This window comes from Muscardinus avellanarius (genome assembly GCF_963383645.1).
Source record: "Muscardinus avellanarius genome assembly, chromosome: 2".
Classification (NCBI taxonomy): Eukaryota; Metazoa; Chordata; class Mammalia; order Rodentia; family Gliridae; genus Muscardinus; species Muscardinus avellanarius.
In genome coordinates this window covers 69,637,213-69,658,371 of record NC_137787.1, presented here as the reverse complement: position 1 = coordinate 69,658,371, position 21,159 = coordinate 69,637,213, and the positions used below count along the sequence as shown (strand labels likewise).

Below are 21,159 nucleotides of genomic sequence, written 5' to 3'. Positions count from 1 at the left end.
TATAACAAAAGAAGATGCAAAATGAAAGTGAAAAAAGTTACAGAAAGTGAACATTTCCAAACTCAATTTTATATTTAGATACAAATCACTTAAGGATTGTGTACAAAGAGTTAATATTAATCACTTGAAAAAGGATATGAATGTACCAAAATCTTAATAGCTATTTTCCTAAGAGGATTGAAGGGTGTTAAAATGTACAGGGCAGAGGTGGCACTGAATCGGAAGATGGCCTTCCCTTTATTCAATACTATAAAAGTCTGTAAGATAGGAAAACAATACAAGTATAAAAGTGTAAACCATTTCAAACTCTATTATCAATTTTCTGTTATGTGTTATAATAAATAATTTTAACGTTACAGAAGAAGGCAGGACAATAATAGCTTTAGATGCATACCACGGAGACCAACTATTATTGGACCTCTTCTAAATTAGAACAGAAATTCAACGGCAACACTTACCTTTAACCTCATACTTACCTGAAATTTTATTATACATACATAATAGGACATTACACCAAGAAAATTTACTTACTTTCTTAATATTTTTTTGTTTGTTTTTGCAGTACTGAGGATTGAACCCGGGGCATTCTACCTTTGAGCTACACCTCCAGCCCTATTTTTTATTCTTGATTTTGAAACAGAGTCTTAATAAGTGGCAGAGATCCTCACTAAGTAGCGGAGGCTGTCCGTGAACTGCTATCCTCGGGTCTCAGCCTTCCAAATGCTGGGATTACAAGCATGCACACAATGCCTGGCTACATTTTATTTTCAATTTAAAAAACTTAAGGTATTCTTTCCTTCTATAATGATTTCAACTTTCCCAATTCAAATATTCTAAAAATTATTCCTGTGGCATGCAAAAACATTCAAAGGAAGGGATACTATTTTTGAAACAAACATTTTTTTTTATCATCTGTGCTTATAAAATAAACATTATCCCTCTATTGTTAAAAGAAAATAAAAGCAGCCACCATCAAACCCACTCTTGGGTTAGATGGATGTAATCCAATAATTGATTTCTGGAGGCCAAGTTCCCAGGAGAGTATCTGTTGACCAGGAGTGCTAAATTCTGTATTGGGATTTCTGAGTTAGTTGACACATTGAATTCTAATCCCGATTGACTTCCCAATCTCATAGTGCTTTCTTTGCACAGAGGAAAAGCCCAGAGCTTCTGAAGAACCCAGGATCCCTGAGTGTGAATAGAAATATATTCCAAAATTTAGACTTATTGTTAGCAACTGACAGTATACAGACTATCTATCTATATATAGTCAATATATGTATATATAATATATTATATATGTATATGTATATATATGTATATATACATATACATATATATATGAAGCAATATATAATATTGTAATAAGGTACTCTGATTAAGGGCATCTTAAGATATTTACTTATTTTTTGTTTTATGGTACTGGGCATAAAGCCCAGAGGCATTCTATCTCCAAGCAATATACCCCAGCTCTTTTCTTTTCTTTTCTTTTCTTTTCTTTTCTTTTCTTTTCTTTTCTTTCTTTATTTTTTGTTAACAGAGTGTTGCTAGGTTGCTGAGAGTCTCACTAAGTTGTTAAAGCTTGACCCTAGTGTGCTGCAGTTTCGGCCTCCCAAGTATTCAGATTATAGGATGTGCCACCAGTCCTAGCTAAGACATTTACTTATATTCAGCCAGAGCTAAAGGTGGGAGAAAGCTGTTTTTTTTTCTTTTTTCTGTGAAGAACATATTAAGGAAAGATAGATAATATTAAGCTTTTTTTCTGTACTAAATATCAAATGCGAGGTCTCATACAAGTGCCCTACCAATGAGCTATATCCCCAGCCCAATTTTTTTTTTTAATATAAATTCATTCATTGTCAAAAACTGTTCTAGCAGACTAGGTGGTAGTGCACAACACAGGAGGATTGCAGGTATGGGGACAGCCTCAGCAAGTAGTGAGACTCTCATCAACCTATTGGGACTCTGTTTCAAAATAAAAATAAAATAGGGCTGGGGGTGTAGCTCTGAGGTAAAATGCCCCCAAGTTCAATCACCAGTACCACAAAACAAAACAAAGCAAAACAAAACAAACACAAAACCTCTGTTTTTAGCTTCAAGATACACATATGCATTAGCCCATAGAGACCATAGTGATAAAGCAAGATTTAATTTTATTTTCTACTAAGAATTTTTTTTTTTTTTTTGGTAGTACTGGGGTTCCTGGAAACCCTTGTACCTCCGAGCTACACTCCCAGACCTATTTTTTATATTTTTATTTGGAAACAGGTTCTCTTAAGCCAGCGTGGCTGGCTTTGAACCTTTGAGATCCTCCTGTCTCCGCCTCCCAAGTGTGGGGATTACACCCCCGGCTAAGAATTTTTGATACTGACTTAGTCTTTGCATTTAGTCTTCAGATCATTAATAGAGTTCTTATTTCTTTTCCTTCTCTACCATCAAGGGTTTCCAATAGAGTAATCACTACAAAATATTTACTGAGTTGCTCTTTGAAAATGGGACTTCCTATCTGGTATGGGCTTAAGTGCCCTAGAGCTGCTGTGTAAATATGACCCCAATCAGTGCCCTTCTGCAGGTCCAGCTTTGACATGATAAATACAATAAAGAGGAATTTATGTTTAGAAACTTGAAGACAATTTGACAAAATCATCTGCTGAATATAATAATAAAAGAAAAAAACTAAAGTTTGTGCATCAAAGTTTCTTTTTAGTTTTTTAGATATTATTTCTTCTGTATTTTATGGACTGTATTTTATGGACCTTCACAACAGTTAGGGAAGCTCTGCCAGAAACCTATTATCTTTTTTTTTTTTTTTTTTTGGTGGTGGTACTGGGGATGGAACCCAGGGGCTTTTCTACCTCCAGGTTATACTCCCAGACCCATTTTATACTTTATTTGGAAACAGAGTCTCACTAAGTTGCTGAGAGCCTCACTAAGTAGCTGAGGCTGGCTTTGAACCTGTGCGATCCTCCTGTCTCAGCCTCCCAAGCGCTGAGATGACAAGCATGCACCACGATGCCTGGCGAAACCTATTATCTTTAAAAGAGTGATTTCACAAGGTTTTATATCATATAAATATCATATATAATTATACATATTTATTTTATATAAATAAAATAAAGTCCATAATCTATTTGTAGGAGGGGGAGAGTTTCACCTGGGCATAGTACTTAGTCCTGTTTTGCTCTGATTTATTCAGTGCTTCTGTTTCTAAATGACATTAGGAAATCATCACATAACACAAACAGAACAGACTATTACAATGCAAATGAATTTTACCTAGGGAATAGGAGTGCACAAGGACAAAGGGAAAAAGTGAGGGACTGAACTGGGTCCACTGTTCAAACCTACCTTTCCTCAAAACTAGGCCCAGTAAAACCTGTTCTAGCTATCGGAGGCTAAAGTTGGAGAACCCATAAAAATACAACACAGAAGATAACTCTTAAACTAAGAATTGTTTCATTTTTAATAATACCAGAAACTGATTTTGAAGGCAATTCAATGATACAGAGATAAGGAGGAAGAAATTACAGTCCATATGGGGCCTTCATCTTGGGCCGGAGGGTGAATGTGCTCAGGGTGGTTCTGATTACAGCTCAGTGGACAGGAAAATCACCAGGCTATTGCTAAGGCGATGGGACCGCACTCCTAAGGGAGCACCTATGAGGGCTCCCTGGCCTCCCTGATCCCAAGCCATAAGCAGAGAAAACACATGGAGAAGATAGAAAAGAGGGAGAAAGGGTGAAATGCAAAAGGCAAAGCTAGGGAGGCCAAAAGAAAGGGTGGGGGACAAAGAAAATTCTACCCTCAGGTCTAAAGAGTAGAAGCAGGACTGAGAGACTTAACAGAGGGGACCAAACAGAATTAAAGAGTGCAGCTCCCCAAGGTGAGTTTAATGCAAGGAGGGCACTTGAGTGCTGTCAGGTTAACTCGAAACCCCAGAGTCCATTGCCAGATGAATGAATACTTGGACATAAAAAATTTAGGCAAATGGTCATAATTCTTGACTGTTCAAATCTCAGATAAAACTTTTACTGATTTTTAGGATGCATTCCATTTATTTATTAAATTCAGAAATGTCTAGGAGATTCTTTTATAACCTGATTTTTACAAGGTTATGTGTGCCGTGAGTAAATACTTGCAATTTAAATTTATAAATGGATTTAATGAGGTTTTAGGGCACAACAATGTTTTTCTGCTTTAATTTTCTACAGGACATATGGATGGGCAAGACATCCTTGTTGAACTACGCAAAGGTGACAAAATGCCAACATTAGAGCGCCATTTTAATAAGATTTTTTTCCATGAAGGCTCTGCTTTTCTGATACTGAAACATGTGTGTTTATGTACAAACTTCATGTGTGATATTTTGAGGTGCTTATGGGCTTATTTTCAATAGCCTTACAAGAAAGCAAAATCATCTGGACTTGTATAAAAACCAAATATGTATAATCTAATTATGTCATTCTTTTTACATCAGTAGATTTCCCTTGGAGCTTAATATTTATAATTTGCAACCGATCTTATTATTCCCTTATTTGTCTATATCTATACTCTTTACATTCTTAAAAACTAGACAAGAAGTTTATAAGTGTTAAGAATGAATATAAAGTAAATGATGTGATTTATAAGAAAGGTGGGATATATATCTAATCAAAGAACAAAATAAATACTCATATACTCCCTTCCCAGGGTTGTCTGTAAGGATACAGGTCTTTTTATTTTTGTTATATATACATATCTATTTTTTACAAAAATAGATTCATTGCTATATTTTATTTTACTACTTTGTTCACCTATTAATATGTCCTAAACACCTTTTCATACCAATAAATGTTCTTCTATAACATTAAAAAATTAATATAAGGATAATTTCCCCCAGGGAAATTCTCTAAACAATGATAGTATTGAAGGATGAAGAGAGTCAGAAGGGAGCATGGTTTTCTTAAACCAAATAAATAATTCCAGAATTTACAAATGTATAGATACTTGCCTTTCTCATTTTAAGCATAAAAAATAAGTCTATGAGGGAAAATATCAAACATTAAAAAAGACAATATCAAACCAGGAGTGATGGTGTATGCTTATAATCCCCACGCTTGGGAGGCGGAGACAGGAGGATCGGGCAGGTTCAAAGCCAGCTGCGCTGGCTTAAGAGACCCTGTTTCCACCTGTTTCCAAATTTAAAAAAGTATAAAAATAGGTCTGGAAGTGTAGTCCGGAGGTAGAAGGATTTCCAGGAACACCAGTACCACCATCAAAAAAAAAAAAAAAAAGACAATATCATATGTTAAACTGCATAAACAAATATTATGTGGCTTTGAGCAAGCCAATATTTATTCATTTTAGTATATCATGTTTTACTTTTGAAAAGAATGTATTGTGTCATATTATAGTAAGGTATCTATGAACCCTTAAATTTACTTTTTTCAACAAAAAATTTATTTACACAAGATAATTTTTACTGTAATTAAATCATTCCAATGCAAAAAATCAAAATTGTGGTGAAGAAGAGGAGAATATACTTAAAGTCAGCATCTGGCTTTAAATAGGCTCTTCTTTATACCCCAATGCCACATAAACATTGGCATGACTGGTCCATTTGCCAGCACTAAGAGTAAAATTTAGCCACATCTATGACTATATTAAAATTTGTCCCTTAATTTGTTATAGGCCAAAATAAATGCTTTAATTGAAATTCTCCACAGTAATAGAACTGTAAGAAATTCTTGACATCATTTAACATGTGAATTATTTTGTTCCTCAAAACAAGTTTTGAAACATGGCATTGTGACTGAATTCAAAACCAGATTTTAGCCGGGTGTGGTGGCCCACGCTTGTAATCCCTGCGCTTGGGAGGCAGAGACAGGAGGATCGTGCAGGTTTGAAGCCAGCCTCGCCGGCTGAAGAGACCCTGTTTCCAAATAAAATATAAAATAGGTCTGGGAGTGTAGTCTGGAGAAAGAAGGGCCCCAGTGCCACAAAAAAACACACACACACACACACAAACAAACAGATTTTATAAGTGAAAAAGCACTTAATAGATATACTTGCAAGAATGCAACATTCATACATTAGCTTGGAACCTTTCTCTGTAGTTGGCAAAATCAAGTAATGAGCATCTATATGATAAATTGCTAATAAGTGGGAGAGTGGGAGAAACCTATAAGGTAGCATGGACCTAATTTTAGATTCAATTGTTGTTTTGATGATACAAAAGATACAAAATATATCTATTAACTGCTTAGTACAATATATACAAAACCTCAGGCTGCAATCTAAAGAGAAAACAAAGATACGCAAGCCATCATTTTAAGAAGTTTTTAAGCTAGAAAATGCTCAATTACCTATACTAAAAAGAAGTGAATCTAGAATTACTAAAGGTTTGCCTAGATCAGCACTGTCCACTGTAAATATAACGTGAACAACAGATCCAAACTCCAGACATGATTTTAAATTTACTAAGTGCTACCTGAAAAGAAAAAGAAACACATGAAATAAAATTTGATGTTTTCTTTAAGCTAATATATCAAAAGTATAATCATTTGGGAATGAGATCCATAATAAAATTATTGAGATATTTTACATCATTTTCATACCAAATTTTAGTTCTTCCAAATCTAGACTTGCTATAGTTTACATATTCAGCCATGTGGCCCAAAGTCTGCTATATTGAACAGCACAGACCCGGACCTCCTCCATTCACAGCTCAGCTACATCACATTCTCATTAGCAACTCTGGTCAGGTAAAAGTCACTTCTGGTTTTATTTTAATATATATTGGCACTGGACATTGAATCTAGGGGCAGTCAACCTCTGAGCTACAGCCCCAGCCTTATTTTATTCATCATTTTGAAACAGGATCTCACTAAGTTGCAAAGGGTCTCACAAGTTACTGAGGCTGCCACCAACCTGCGATCCTCCTGTCTCAGCCTCCCAAGTACTGGGATTACAAGCATGCACCTCCACACCTGGCCATTTCTGGCTTTAAGGACAACACAAGGAAGTAATTACACAGAAAAATGAATCAACTGGTAACCAACGGTTTATTCATTTGGAAAATAACATTAGGGAAATATTTGTGGTATTTATCTTATGTTAAGAGAAAAAACTGTGGAATCGGATATCTGGCCATCAAACTGGTCTTGCTGTTTTCTAGCGGCGAGACCCTGGACTCCGCATTTCTGTGCCTCAGTGACCTCATTTGAGAAGTGGGAAAAATGTTTAGCTGACAGAGATGTTGTGATTTCAATCCAGGAGACAGAGTTTGGTGCCTAGTGTTGTGTAATGTTTTTAAAGAAAATAAATGGCTCTGTAATAGCAGGCTGCAAAACTGTTTTTGTTAGATAGATTTTTTTTTTTTTTTTTGCATTGGGGATTGAATACAGGGACATTTTACCTCTGAACTACACACCCAACCTTTTTATTTTTTATTTTTATTTTGAAACAGGGTCTCACTAAGTTCTTGCTAAGGTTGGCCTTGAATCCTCCTGTTTCAGCCTCCCGTGTACTGCAATTACAAGTGTGCACTACCATGGCTGGCTGTTAGGTACTAATTTTAAAGAATCATTAGTAGTTGCCCAAATTATAAATAATTGTATTATTCTCATGGATTAAAATCTTTTCCTTCTCCCTAACTGCAGAGTCAATAAGGAAACAATTATATTATAATAGTTTGGCAGAAATTATTATTTACTACAATCCTGTCATTTTTTCATTGCTCTGGGGTTATAGAAACTGATTTGTTTATAATTTTTGTCAAGAATGAATTTAATAAGCCACAATTTTCTAATTTTCTTTCTAAATATAGATCCATTACCTTAAATTTTATTTTAATCTAGAATTCATGTTTCCTATAATATATAGGAATACATAGTAAAAAATACATAGTTAAAACATGAACTCTAATTTTATGTTTCATCTAATAATTATTGACACATTGCCAAATAACAGGACTAACTCCCAATTTATTGCTTTACCTACACTTAAAGTGAATCTACAAAAAGGCAAAAACTGATACATGGTGAGCCATTATGATGAACCATATCAAAAAGTAGCATATACAATTGATTGCTTAAATTTATCCCTTGGCTTCAAAGTCTAAAACAAAGGCAATTTTTGAATTTTATATCTGCTGTATTCCAAAATGCATTTTAAAGTCAATTACTCCAAAATTTGAATGTATTTTCCCATTGAGGTAGAAGCATATATATTGATAAGCGATTTTATATATATATATATATATATATATATATATTTTTTTTTTTTTTTTCTTTTCCCTAGATCTCAAAGCATAACTTTTTTTGAGATTCTAGGGATTGAACCCAGGACCTTGCAAATCTAGACATGTTTCACTATTGAGTTATATTTCAGCCCTGTTTTCTTCCTTTTTTTCTTTATTTGCGATACTGGGGATGAAACCCAGGGGTATTCTACCACTGAGGTACATCCCCAGCCCTATTTTTTATGCTCTAATTTCCAACAAGGTCTCACTGAGTTGCAAAGGGTCTTACTAAGTAGCTGAGGCTGTCCTTGAACTGCAGTCCTCCTATCTCAGCCTCTCAAATACTGGGATTACGAGTGTGTGCCACCATAGCAGCTCTAGCCCTAAGCAATTCTTATATAATTTTTAAATAGTTTTACTTGAAACTTTATCATCATGAATAAGAAAGTATCACTCTGAAAATTATAACAGAACTGATGGACTGTTAGACACACATCTCTCCCTTTAATACAGCCTTGGTAGTCTGCCTAGGTCAGTCTGCTCCAGATCCTCCCCAAACACCAATCCACCTTTTCCTGTCTTTTTTTCTATTTTTAAATTTTATTTTATTGGTGCACTATAATCTCAGATCATAAAGTGGGTCATGTTGACTATGGCATATATTCACACATTACTTGGTGCCCTCCCCTTTCCCTTTTTCCCTCCTTCCCAATACTGAGTGTCCTGGTTAACAATGTTATATCCCAATGTATGCACATATTCAAATGTAGCTTCTCCATGAATTAACCTCAGCCTTCTTCCTTCCCTACCCCTCCTTTCTGGCTTTTCCTGTCTTTAAGCCACTAGCTTGGGAAAAGGTTCTTGCAGGCAGGAACAAAATGAGAGCTATGTGGCAAGAAGAGAGATGCTTCAAAGTTTTGGGTGTAAAGAACACACAGAAGATGAAGAGATCTCTCTTAGTAGACATCTCTGGGGACATGGCTCATTCTAAACCAATCCCATAGCATCAAATTCTATTTTTATTCCTGAGAACTTGCTGCAGTGTCTCTCATACTCCTCTTCCAATTAGTAGTTCAGACAGATTTCCCTTCTTTTGTGGCTCACTGAGGAATGGACAGTTTTCTTATGGTTTTCTCTCTGACTCTGAAGTGAGTGCATGATATTTATTTTTTTTTTAAATTAGGGATGAAACCTAGGGGCATTCTACCTCCGAATTACACCCCATTCCTATTTTTTTATTCTTTATTTTGAAACAGAGTCTCACTCTGTTGTTGAGGGTCTTACTCAGAAACAGTGGCTGGTAGCAAACCTGTTATCCTCCTTTCTCAGCCTTCCAAGTACTGGGATTGTAAGTATGCACCACCACACCTGGCTTTAATTTTTAGCTCCCCTAGTCTCATTCAGTTTTTTTTCTCTTATTTTTAGGATTAATCAGCCAAGAAAACAACCTGTGTCTCTTGTTTACCTGCAGCCCACCAAATTTGAATATATAGTCTTAATCTAGTCACAGATGTGGTTTCTAAGCCATGCATTGCAAACTAAAATGTCCTCGGAGGCTAGATGGCAGATGATACTTGCCAATGTTTTGCATCAAGTCATTGGTGACAGATCTGAAATTTGAAAAGAAATTCTGAATATGAGAAATCATGTGTGAATGAGAGTCAGAAGAATATTGTGTGAATATTGTGTAAATTCAACAAAACAGAAGCTGGGCATGGCGGTATATGCCTATAATCTTAATACTTGGGAGGCTGATACTTGAGAGGATGGCAGCTTTGAGGCCAGCTACTCCAACTCAGTGAGGGCCTCAGCAACTTAGTGAGATCCTGTTTGAAAATAAAAAATAAAAAGGGGCTGAGGATATAGATTGGAGGTAGAACACTTCTGGGTTCAATTTCCAGGACCAAAAAGATAAAACAAGTCTGTAGGCTCAATGCCTCAGAGTCAGTTATTAAAATTTTCTGTTATAAAGAAGAATTTGTACCCAAAGAAGAGTTTGGGTGACACTTTTTCTATTTATTTATTCATTCATTCATTCATTCATTCATTCATACAGGGAATTTAGCCCAGGGGCATTCTATCTTTGAGATACACCCTGAGCCCTATACTAATTTTTTATTTATAGCAACAAGGTATCACTAAGTTGCAGAAGGCCTTCTGAAGTTGCTGAAGCTGGCAGTGAACTTGTGATCTTTCTGTTTCAGATTCCCAAATACTGGGATTATAAGTGTGCACCACCATGAAAATTGCTTCTCTGTGTTTTAGCTGGTTAGAATAGGGGGTTGGGACTGGTGGAGAGAGAGCCCTGTGGGCGGAGCCTTGGTAGATTCTCCTTAGGCAGGCCTGTGGACACTCTGACCTCTCCCTCAGCAGACAGGAAAAGCAGAACCATGAGGAACATGTTAAAATATGGAAAGCACATATTTTTTTTATCTGTGTAGTATCAGGATATACTATGGTCTAATACACTATTATGTGCTTGGTTAATTTTTCCTTAACAGGAAAGAACAAATTTGAGCTCCAGTTTAATTGTAAACTTGCTGCGTGAGAAAGCCGAGCTAATTATTCCTCTTCAATTTCCCTATCTCAAGCAGAGAACAAGAGTGATATCAACTTTAGCGTTGTTTTGAGGAGGAAATAAAATAAAACATGGCCATTCCCTTAATGAATTTTAAACTGCTATATAAATGTAAGGGTTAGAATATTAATAATGTGTCTCCGAATGTCTAATATACACACAGAGGAAAATGTCTATCTCTCAAAGCAGTGCTAATCTTCACATTGGGATTTTCAGTTTCAATACACTTCCTTTCAAACTTCCTATCTCAGAAAATGAAGCTCAAAAACAGATTCTTATTCTCTCCACTATTTTTCATCTCCATTGTTGCAAGGTTAGACAGGCCTACAGAAAGATTACCAGCCTATTTTTCTTTTCTCGATTACTTCAATCTGTTCTGCATAAAGAAGCTAGAGTGGTTTTAAACAATGCAACATCAACCATGTCACTCTTGTACCCAAAGTGTTTTAGAAAATAAATGTCAAACTCTTTAAGATATACTAAAAGATGTCCTCTCTCTCACCCCAGGCCCACCTCCCTAACCTCATTGTATTCTCCACTCCTGTACTAGAGCTCGTTTCTGCTTTATGTCTTCTCGCATGCTGTCTTCTTTTCCTGGAAGACCTCTCCTCCTTTTGAGTCTTTACATCTAAATTTAAATGCCACTTGCTCACAAAAACACTCAATATACATGTCCTGAACTGATTCTCTTTGGAGAAAGCTGTGTAGCCCCTCGTGAGACTCTGGTGGGAGATGTAAAATTTTCTAATCATTTTAGATGCTGATTTAGACTACTAAATCTCTGCCATCTCAGCTTTTACAAAGTCAGGGGAAGTAGCAATGAGACCAGTCAGGTTTTGGAAATGCTACTGGTCTCAGTGACACCCAGGGCTTGAGTCCAGGGCAGGACCAGCAGCTACACACTTACTTAGATTCTATCACTGACTGTTCTTTTCCACTGGTCTCTTTAGTGCTATAGCTACAAACAAAGGAAGATGGCAATAGGCCACGGGATTTCACAGATCTATTTTTTTTGGGGGGGGGCATTGTACCCCTGAGCTACACCCCAAGCCTTATTTTTTAATCTTTTTATTTTTGAAATAAGGTCTCACTGAGTTGAGAAGGGCATTGCTAACTTTAAGTAGCTGAGGCTGTCCATGAACCACAATCCACCAGTCTCCGCCTCTTAAATGCTGAGATTACAAGTGTGCATCACACGCCCCGCACACAGATCTGGTTTTAAATCTAGTCTCTTTATTAGTTTTGTGCTCATAGGCAAATGACTTAATCTGTTTTATTAATTTTAAATAAATACAAGAACGATCTCAAAAGGATTTGCAGATTAAAACTTTTCTTTAACAATAGTCCCTATGCTCTTTAATCTAGAAACAATCTCTGCTCCATATATTCCTCTGTGGCTTGGGTGGAACTGAACCAGCCCTGGGTAACCTAGCATGGGACAGTGACTTGGCCCAAAGACTCTCACATACTGGTGGCCATAGTCATTGGTTCAGAAGAGACTGTGCAGGCTGACTAGGAGCAATGTTAGGCTTTTCATTAGAGCTTCTGAAAAAAAACATGAGCTCTTTTTTTAGGATTATAAGGCTGCAGGATGTTATCCTAGTGGGACTGGTGGCTACCTCTGTATCTTGTGGATAAGCCAGTCTAGAAATGAAACCAATGTGGATAAAATCAGAGCCCCAGCTTGAAATGATATCATTTCAGGCACTGAATACTTTGATATTAAAAGCAGATCCAGAGGGCCGGACGTGGTGTCACATGTTTGTAATCCCAGCATTCTGGAGGCAGAGACCTGAGGATTGCAGTTAGGTTAGCCAACAGCCTCAGCTAATTAGCGAGGCCCTTTGCAACTCAGTGAGACTCTGTTTCAAAAAATAAAAAGCCGGGCGTGGTGGCGCACATTTGTAATCCCAGCATTTGGGAGGCTGAGACAGGAGGATCGTGGTTCGAGGACAGTATCAGCTACTTTAGTGAGGCCCTTTGCAACTCAGTGAGATACCCTGTTTCAAAAAAGAAAGAAAGAAAGAAAGAAAGAAAGAAAGAAAGAAAGAAAGAAAGAAAGAAAGAAAGAGGAATTAGAAATAGGGCTGGGGGGCTGGGGGGTATAGTTTGAAGGTAGAATGCCCCTGGGTTCCATCCTAGTACTGCAGAAAAAAGAAAGAAAGAAAGAAAGAAAGAAAGAAAGAAAGAAAGAAAGAAAGAAAGAAAGAAAGAAAGAAAGAAGGAAAAAGAAGCAGCCTACGCAGTTTCTTCCTTTTCCTTCCCCCAAAGTAGTTTCTATCGGACTTGGTCACTTTCACTCAAAGTGTTTCTTACTAATAGGAATGGTATCTAACAAATGTCAACCATCATTTTTATTCATCAACCTCAAGACTGTTTCTGAGATACTTGGAGGCAACAAAGAAGAAAGGGCTGTAAGAAAGAAAAGAGAAGCGGGTGGGAGGAGAAAGATGTGGAAGTCAACTGCAGGGCTTCAGATATAAGGGAGAGCCTGGGAGGCTTCTTGTTCTAGAGAAACTGATGATGTGTAAAGAACAACTGGAAATCTGAGGCTGTTTATATGACAATGAATGGGATGTATGCTTTCAAGCATCTACTTTTCTGTTGTCCTATTAAATTATTTTCTCAAGAAAAAGCTCCTTCATCCAAATTAAGAATGAAACAACTAACCATCCACCCCAACATGACAGCTAAAATTCCTAAAGCAATGAAATACCAGGCATGAATCTGTAGCTCCTCCTGCAGGGTTTCTTAGGTAGGCTCAATGTAGAGCGAAGGCTTAGCTTTTTATAACAGCTGACAGAGGGAATACCTTGTCTTTATGTGAACATTTTGTGTTTGATACTGGGAATTATACCCCTTGGAACTCTAACCGAGCTACATCCCCCAGCCCTTTTTATCTTTTTATATTAAAATAGGGTCTTGCTAAGTTCCTGAGGGTTTCACTAAGTTGCAGAGGCTGGTTTATGATCCTCCTGTCTCAGCCTCCCAAATACTGGGACACAGACATGTAGCACCATACTGGGCTGAATAGCTCATCTTTTAACCATCCATGAGACAATCAAGGACAAAGTAGTTTTTAAATGAATATATTCCTACATCCCATAATTAGCATCCTTTTTTGCTACAGATCTAAAATATCTCATTCTATTTCCAGTAAACTGCCACATTGTCAAAAGGATGTTTCTTCCCATGATACTAATGAGTCATCTGTAATTTTAGGGACATGAGAATGTGGAACTTTTCCGTAATACAGAGTAGGTGAAGAATTTGAATGTATGGCCGAATGGTACATCAACTCAAGCTATAAAAGGGAAACTGAAAAAAAAAAATCTCGTAAGGGATAAAGAGGTATATTCATCATCTAAAATGTGCCTTGTTACACAGCCAAATTAAATAAATAAAAACACCCAAGATGGACTCGTATTCTGAAAGCCACGTGTGCAGAACAAATATGATATGGAAAATTCTATGTCTCTGTTATGATAACATTGTTGTTTCTTTTTCCTTAGTTCTTACCTTGGACTTCTGAAGGTTTAAAACACCTAAGGGCTTGTAAAGCTTCTAGTGCTCCCACGCATCAGTGATGAAGGTTCTCTGAGAATGTTACTACAATCTCCTCAGTTTCTGCTATATCACTGACCATGGTTTCAACTACTCTAACAATTTTATTTGAATGTTTGAATATTATATAATTTGCACATCTGAAACTGGGGCAAAGAGGATAAAAATATGTGGGCATATGTCATCGGAAAATACAGCATCAGCAGTGACATTTCTATAAGCTCAATGACATTGTCTTTGTAAAAGATCACAGAGGGCTTTAGTGTGTTATGTCATGTATATGCATAAAATTTGTTTGCAGGTATGCTGTTCATTGCAGTTTAACCTAAAACATAAAGAATGGATCTGAAGCTACTTCTATAATCAATTCTGTTGTTTCAATGTTTGTCCCTCCTCTTAAAACTCATGTTGAAATTTAATTGCCACTGTTACAGCATTAAAAGGTGATTAGGCCATGAGGGTCCCACCTTCATGGGTGGGACTGGTGCCATCATAAGGGACAGTTTCAAGGCTGTTCTTTCTCTCTGTTGCTTTACCGCCTTCCACTTTGAGATGATGCAGCAAGAAGGCTTTCCTCAGGTGTCCCTCAGTCTTGGACTTCCCAGCCTCCAGAACAGTGAGGCAATAAAATTATCTTTATTGCAAATTTTCCCATCGCAGGTGCAATGTTTTAGAAGCACAAAGGGACTGAAATGGTCATCTTTGCTTTACTTATTTTATATATAGAAACTAGATGCATAGCTGAGTGTGGTGGTACACACCTGTAATTCCAACACATGGGGGGTGGGAGATAGGAGGATCACAGGTAGAATGCCCCTGGATTCAACCCACAGTACCAAAGTAAATCAATTAAAAAACTAGATGCTTTATACACTGATATTTCTTTTTTTTTTTTTTTTTTTTTGGTGGTGGTACTGGGGTTCCTGGAAGCCCTTCTACCTCCGGGCTACACTCCCAGACCTATTTTATATTTCTGAAACAGGGTCTCTTACGCCAGCGCGGCTGGCTTCGAACCTGCGCGATCCTCCTGTCTCCGCCTCCCAAGCGCGGGGATTACAAGCGTGCGCCACTACGCCCGGCTATACACTGGAATTTCAAATGGCACATTAACTAGTATATTATATCATCCTTAGGAAAGTCACTAGCCTAACTGATGTTTCCGTTTTCCATTTTACTTTGTAAAACAAAATCACACCTGTAATATCATAATCATGGAAAATCTCGTCCTCAGAAGCATTTTCCTTACTGGTGCTTGATTTTGATCTTTCAGCTATGCCTAGAGCACTGTGTGCATGCCGCACTGTTGTAAAAAAGATCACCCTACCAATTTCACATATGGAAGTCACTAAAATAAAGTCAGTCAACAAATACTAAAAGATATATTATTATTAAAAGGTTGAGATTTTGCTAAACAACTCCAGTTTTAATCAGAGAAAATTTATACAGGATTTATGACTATTCCTCCTTATAGAAATCCTCCAATTCTGAAAGAAATTTTAAAAGAGAAAATGGTATATAGGCAATGTATAGAATGTTTTAAAGTGAAAAAATATAAAAGAAATATAAAGCATGCAGTTCAATCATCTGTTATAAAGTATGCCATGTTAGTTAATTTTTAAGGGTTTCAGCCCTGTGAAAGTATTCATTTGCATTGCTGTTAAATGACTTACATTTGAAGGTTTGCTTGATGTCAGCTCAATGTGAAAGCGAAGGATGTACTTTACCTTGGGAAAAACTTCTTCCTGATAACAGTATTTCTCTTATCAGGTTGTTCTACTTGCACATTGTGATTTGTTCCAAAATGTCAGAATGTTTTTCCTTGTCACACAATGTGCATTTGAAGATAAGGTAGGATGATGTTAAAGGCAAGTTTAGATAGGAGTCTATCAAAGTTTATTTTATTAGAGTTGGTCTTTTAGTTTCAATTTTAAGAGCTTTAAGTATTTTTAAAGTTTTGCATAATTTTATTTTCCATCTGCTTTTATATCCTTTGTTATATATAATTAATTATAAACCAATTATCAACTGTGTATTTTTGGGGGGTGGGAGGGAAACTTTCCTCAAGAAACTTCTTATCAGGCTAAAAGCTTTTTATTTAAAAGAAAAGATTGGTTGGATATTCTGGTTTTCACATAAAATAATACTACCCTTGTCAACATGCATTAGTTTGATATTTCTCAAAGCGTTCACTTACAGTTTTACAAACAATGGCACAGCCTAGGAGAATAGGGGTTGAGTATCTGAAGGTAGCAAAAGTCCTGCTGAGGCTGGAGCCCACCAACTCATCCTAAGAGGCGGGATGCTAAAATTAAATAACATACCCTATGGTGCGAGTGAATTCTGTGTGAAAGACATCAGAGGCTTCACTACAGTAACAAGTAATTTAAAGAAGGAAAAATGTCTAAATAACTGGAGTATTTGCAGTTTCACATTTTGTATACAAATAAAACCTTTATAGTTTGCTCAAAGTGAGCTTTGACTTTTTAGGTACATAGTAAATTAATTTTCAAAGAACCGGTTTAATGACAAAGTGCAAATTTTCACATAATTTAAATGGCAGTTTTGTGATAATCTCTTACCTGCTAAGATTTGACAAGACAGTGTTGAAAAGCAAAGCCAAATAAAAGAATATAAAATTCATGGAAATTTATTCTTTTTCACTTCGTTTTACAGTAAATCGGGCAAGCCAGTTTTTGATAAAAGGAAAGTGTGTTACATTTGATCTGGTGATATCCTGAAAAGTTTTATGTAAATACAGGGCTAGTCATTTTTGTCATGCTTTTGCCTGACAACACTGTAGTCAGTCTGAAGTGATTTACAAAACTATATTATATCCACATAGCACAATTGCCAAACTTTTTCATGCACTTTACCAAAAAAACAACTACATGCAGAATTGGGCTAGCAATAGAGTCTCTTAAATTTTGGGGGGTATTTTAAGGTATATTGTCAACTAAATTTTATTTGTTTAATCACATTTGTTTTTTATCCTTCTAATAAGAGTTCACAAATGCACTGTCTGGTGATGTTGCAAATGAAAGCCATAATTTTAACTATGTTTTCTTTTTCTGTGCTTTTTTTTTTTTTTTCAGTACTGGGGGTTAAATCCTGGGGCAGTCTATCTCCTAGCTACATCCTCAGGTCTATTTTTTTTTTTTTTTTTTGCAGGCCTGAGGATGGAACCCAATGGCATTTGACCTCTGAGCTATACCCCCTGCCCTATTTTTTTATTCTTTATTTTGAAACAGGGTCTCACTGAGTTGCAGAAGGCCTCACTAAGTAGCCGAGGCTGTCCATGAACTGCGATTGTCTGGTCTCAGCCTCCTGAATGCTGGGATTACAAGCGTGCCCCACCACGCCCAGCTTCTCAGGTCTATTTTTTATTCTTTATTTTGAAACAGGGTCTCACAGAGTTGCAGAAGGACTAAGTAACTGCGGCTAGTCGCAAACCTGTGATCATCCTGTCTCAGCCTCTCAAGTACTGGGATTACAAGCGTGCATCACCACACCCAACTCTTCTTTTGGTTTTGTGAAATCAGAGAGATAATAGAAGAGTAACCAATTTAATACAAAGTACTCATTTCAAGTATAAATACAAAAAATGCATGCAACAAAATATGAGTTATAGGTTCTTCAGAATATTGCATTTTGGTTAATTTTTTACCAGCAGCAGTATATTTCTACCAAAAGATCAAAAAATTAAATTGTAGTTTACATAACTTTTTGTGTGGGAAAAAGTTTGTTCAGGACATTGATGAATTTATTATTCATAACATGATAAAGGCATTGGAAACTGTGGTATCAATTTTTTTTCCATGAGAAAATAATATTAATATTCTCTGACATGCTTGTAACTCATAATGATTTTAAGATTTCTAAGCACAAAAAGCACACAAAATTATATAGTAAATCTAATTTGTGCAGAGAAGTTTTTACCTCATTAAATTAGCTGCCTACAACTTATATTTCTTTTTAAGTATCTACCACGGTGTATGTGGGACAGCTTCATATGTTATAATTGGCTCATTTCTCATGTAAATGAATACAACACCCACAAATGTGTCTCATTTCTTAAACAGAAGACTATTTAAAAGACTGTGCTAATTTGGCATGTGATAACGTTATAACAGAACAATGTATGCAGTAGAAAGTTAGCTGCAAAATACGGCTGATTAAGAAACACTCACTTTCTTATTAATATAGTAGGGATCCAGGTCCTCCAGGGGCTCTGACACCATCTCTGGAGGAATGTCTCCATAAATAAATGGAAGGTTCTTGCCAGCTTCCAAGTCACTATTTGGCTTTGGGCCATTTTCATCATCATCTTTTTTGTCTGGTTTGGGATTCTTAGCCTTTTCTTCCGCAATGCGTCTTTCAATAGCCGCAAGAGATTCTCTGGTGAAGAAGTTGAAGCTGTCAGGTCCTGGTGGTACAAGCACTGTTTGCTCCATCTTGTCATCCTGCACATTTTAATTACCATTTACTCTGCATATGAAATCCCTAAAAGAAAATACAGACACGGTAAGGAGAGAGTTGAGACATGGGCATCTATAAACGCTCCTCATGAAATATGAGCTAGAGGAATTAACTTTCTGTTTCTTCCTCAAATTAAGATGCAAATTGTAAACAAAAATTCTTAACAATTTTTTAACGTTTGGTTTTGGTAAACATCTCATGTTTAATGACTTTTGTGCTTTATTGATAGAGGCACTGTGTCATGAATTTAAATAGTGGTTCAAACATAGCTTCGTCCAGGTACAGTGGGTTAATTACCACCAGTTAACTAATGGGCTGTTTATCATAAGATGCACCAAGAAAATAGAGCTAGTGTTCCTATAGAGACAGGGATAGCTCAGTCAGGTCAACTTGTCTCAGAGCGGACAAAGAGTCCACCCCTGTGGGGGTGACAAGTGACCCCTGGCCAGCTGATCAGAAGAATTTGCTACAGTCAGCCTGCATGACCAGGCACACAGTCACTACTGTCTCAACTGGAATTTCATCTATTCTGAGATTTGAGATGACTGCAACTTTGACCTGCTCACTTCATTAGCCACATAGGATCAGTGCCTGAACACATATAGAAAAAAACAAAAATACAAGGTTGGACAAATGCCATTTATGTGACTAAGAATGAGAGAAAAAGTAGGCTGGGAAGACTCCATTAGGATTTGTGGGGGGGGGGAGGATATAGCTGTAGGTACAGGAGACAGAAGGAATTCCTATTTCAAAAAATATTAGAAAGAAGATGATGCCATAAAAATATGGACTAAAGTGTTTTTCTTCACTAAAGCAATAATGATATTCTTGCTGATTCTATCATCCCATAGTGCCAAACATATTATGGGGACCTGGGGCAAAACTCTCAAGATAGCAGAGTCAAATCTGATCTGATGCCAGAGGCCAAATCCCAGCTGTATTGTTTTAAGGCATATTTAATATGAGCTCAAATTTCACAGATATGGCTGTGCCAGAACTTCCCAGAGCCTAAGCTATGCTTGGGCACGAATTTTATTTGGATGCTGCACTAGCTTATTAAGGCCAACAAGCTATGGTACAGTTAATTATAGCTTTGGTGTATATGAACTGCAATAATAAAATTTCAGGCATAATTATTTTGTGAGAAGTCCTACCGAGACTCAAATTTTACTGAAGGAGATTCTCATTGCTGTGAGGTTCATGGCTGTATTTTTCAGTGGATAACATAAAAAAGAAAAGACATAAAATGATAAAATAAACTTTTTAGGATTCTTATAACTCTATACAATTAACTGAGTGCCTGGAAAAATAGGTTACCTGTAGAGCAATGGAAAAGGAATGTTTTGTTTAAAAACTTTAGTTTCAAGCCAGGCATGGTGGCGCATGCATGTAATCTCAGCGCTTGGGAGGCTGAGGCAGGAGGATCGCACAGGTTCGAAGCCAGCCTCAGGTACTTAGTGAGACTCTCAGCAACTTAGTGAGACCCTGTTTCCAAATAAAATATAAAATAGGTCTGGGAGTATAGCCCGGAGGTAGAAAAGCCCCTGGGTTCCACACCTAGTAACACACACACACACACACACACACACACACACACACTTCAGTTTCTCCATAGGCATCAAGAAAATACTGGTGGCTCACACCTGTAATCCCAATGAGTACATAGGAGGGTGAGACAAGAGTAACACAGGTTCAAGGCCAGCCTCAGTGACTTAGCCAGACCCTATTTCAAAAGAAAAAATAAAATAAGGGCTGAATGTGTAGCTCAAACAAAGAATGACCCTGGGTTTAATCCCAGGCATATAAAACAAAGCAAAACAAAAAACAAACAAACAAGCAAACAGATAAATAAACTGACATTTATTTGTTTAGAGATAGTAAGATGGTTCATTTTTTATAAAGAAAGTATATATAAATGCTTTTTATTTCTAACTAGGTTTTAGGTAGAAAAATAAATAATTTAAAGAAAATATACTGTAAATTCTTTCTTCCATTTTTATTCTCCTAAGAGGTAACCACTATTATCTGTCTCCCACATATATTTGTAAGTATGTATTATGTATGGGCTAGAGCATGAATAAATATATACATGTATAGTATACATATATACATGTCTATATAAACATATATATACAATACATACACACATATACACACACACACACACATTTTAAAACATATGCAAATATACAAACTGGGTATATTGACACACACCTATAATCTATCTATTTAGGAGACTAAGACAGGAGATCACAAGTTCAGGGCTAGCCTTGGCAACTTAAGGAGACCCTGTCTCAAAATAGAAAATACAAAGGGCCAG

The 21,159-nt window shown here is 36.6% G+C and overlaps 1 protein-coding gene across 1 annotated transcript in view; it reads right to left on the bottom strand.

Annotated features, from left to right (window-relative positions):
• LOC308258735 (sodium channel protein type 1 subunit alpha-like) overlaps nucleotides 1–18,814 on the bottom strand; it is a gene marked incomplete at both ends in the record, with an annotated part of 92,609 nt that extends 73,795 nt beyond the window's left edge. The window contains 3 exon segments of the mRNA XM_080689385.1: nucleotides 125–128; nucleotides 131–257; nucleotides 18,551–18,814. Of these exon segments, the coding sequence (XP_080545511.1) occupies nucleotides 125–128; nucleotides 131–257; nucleotides 18,551–18,814 (395 nt within the window).
• Between the last annotated feature and the right edge of the window lie 2,345 nt (nucleotides 18,815–21,159).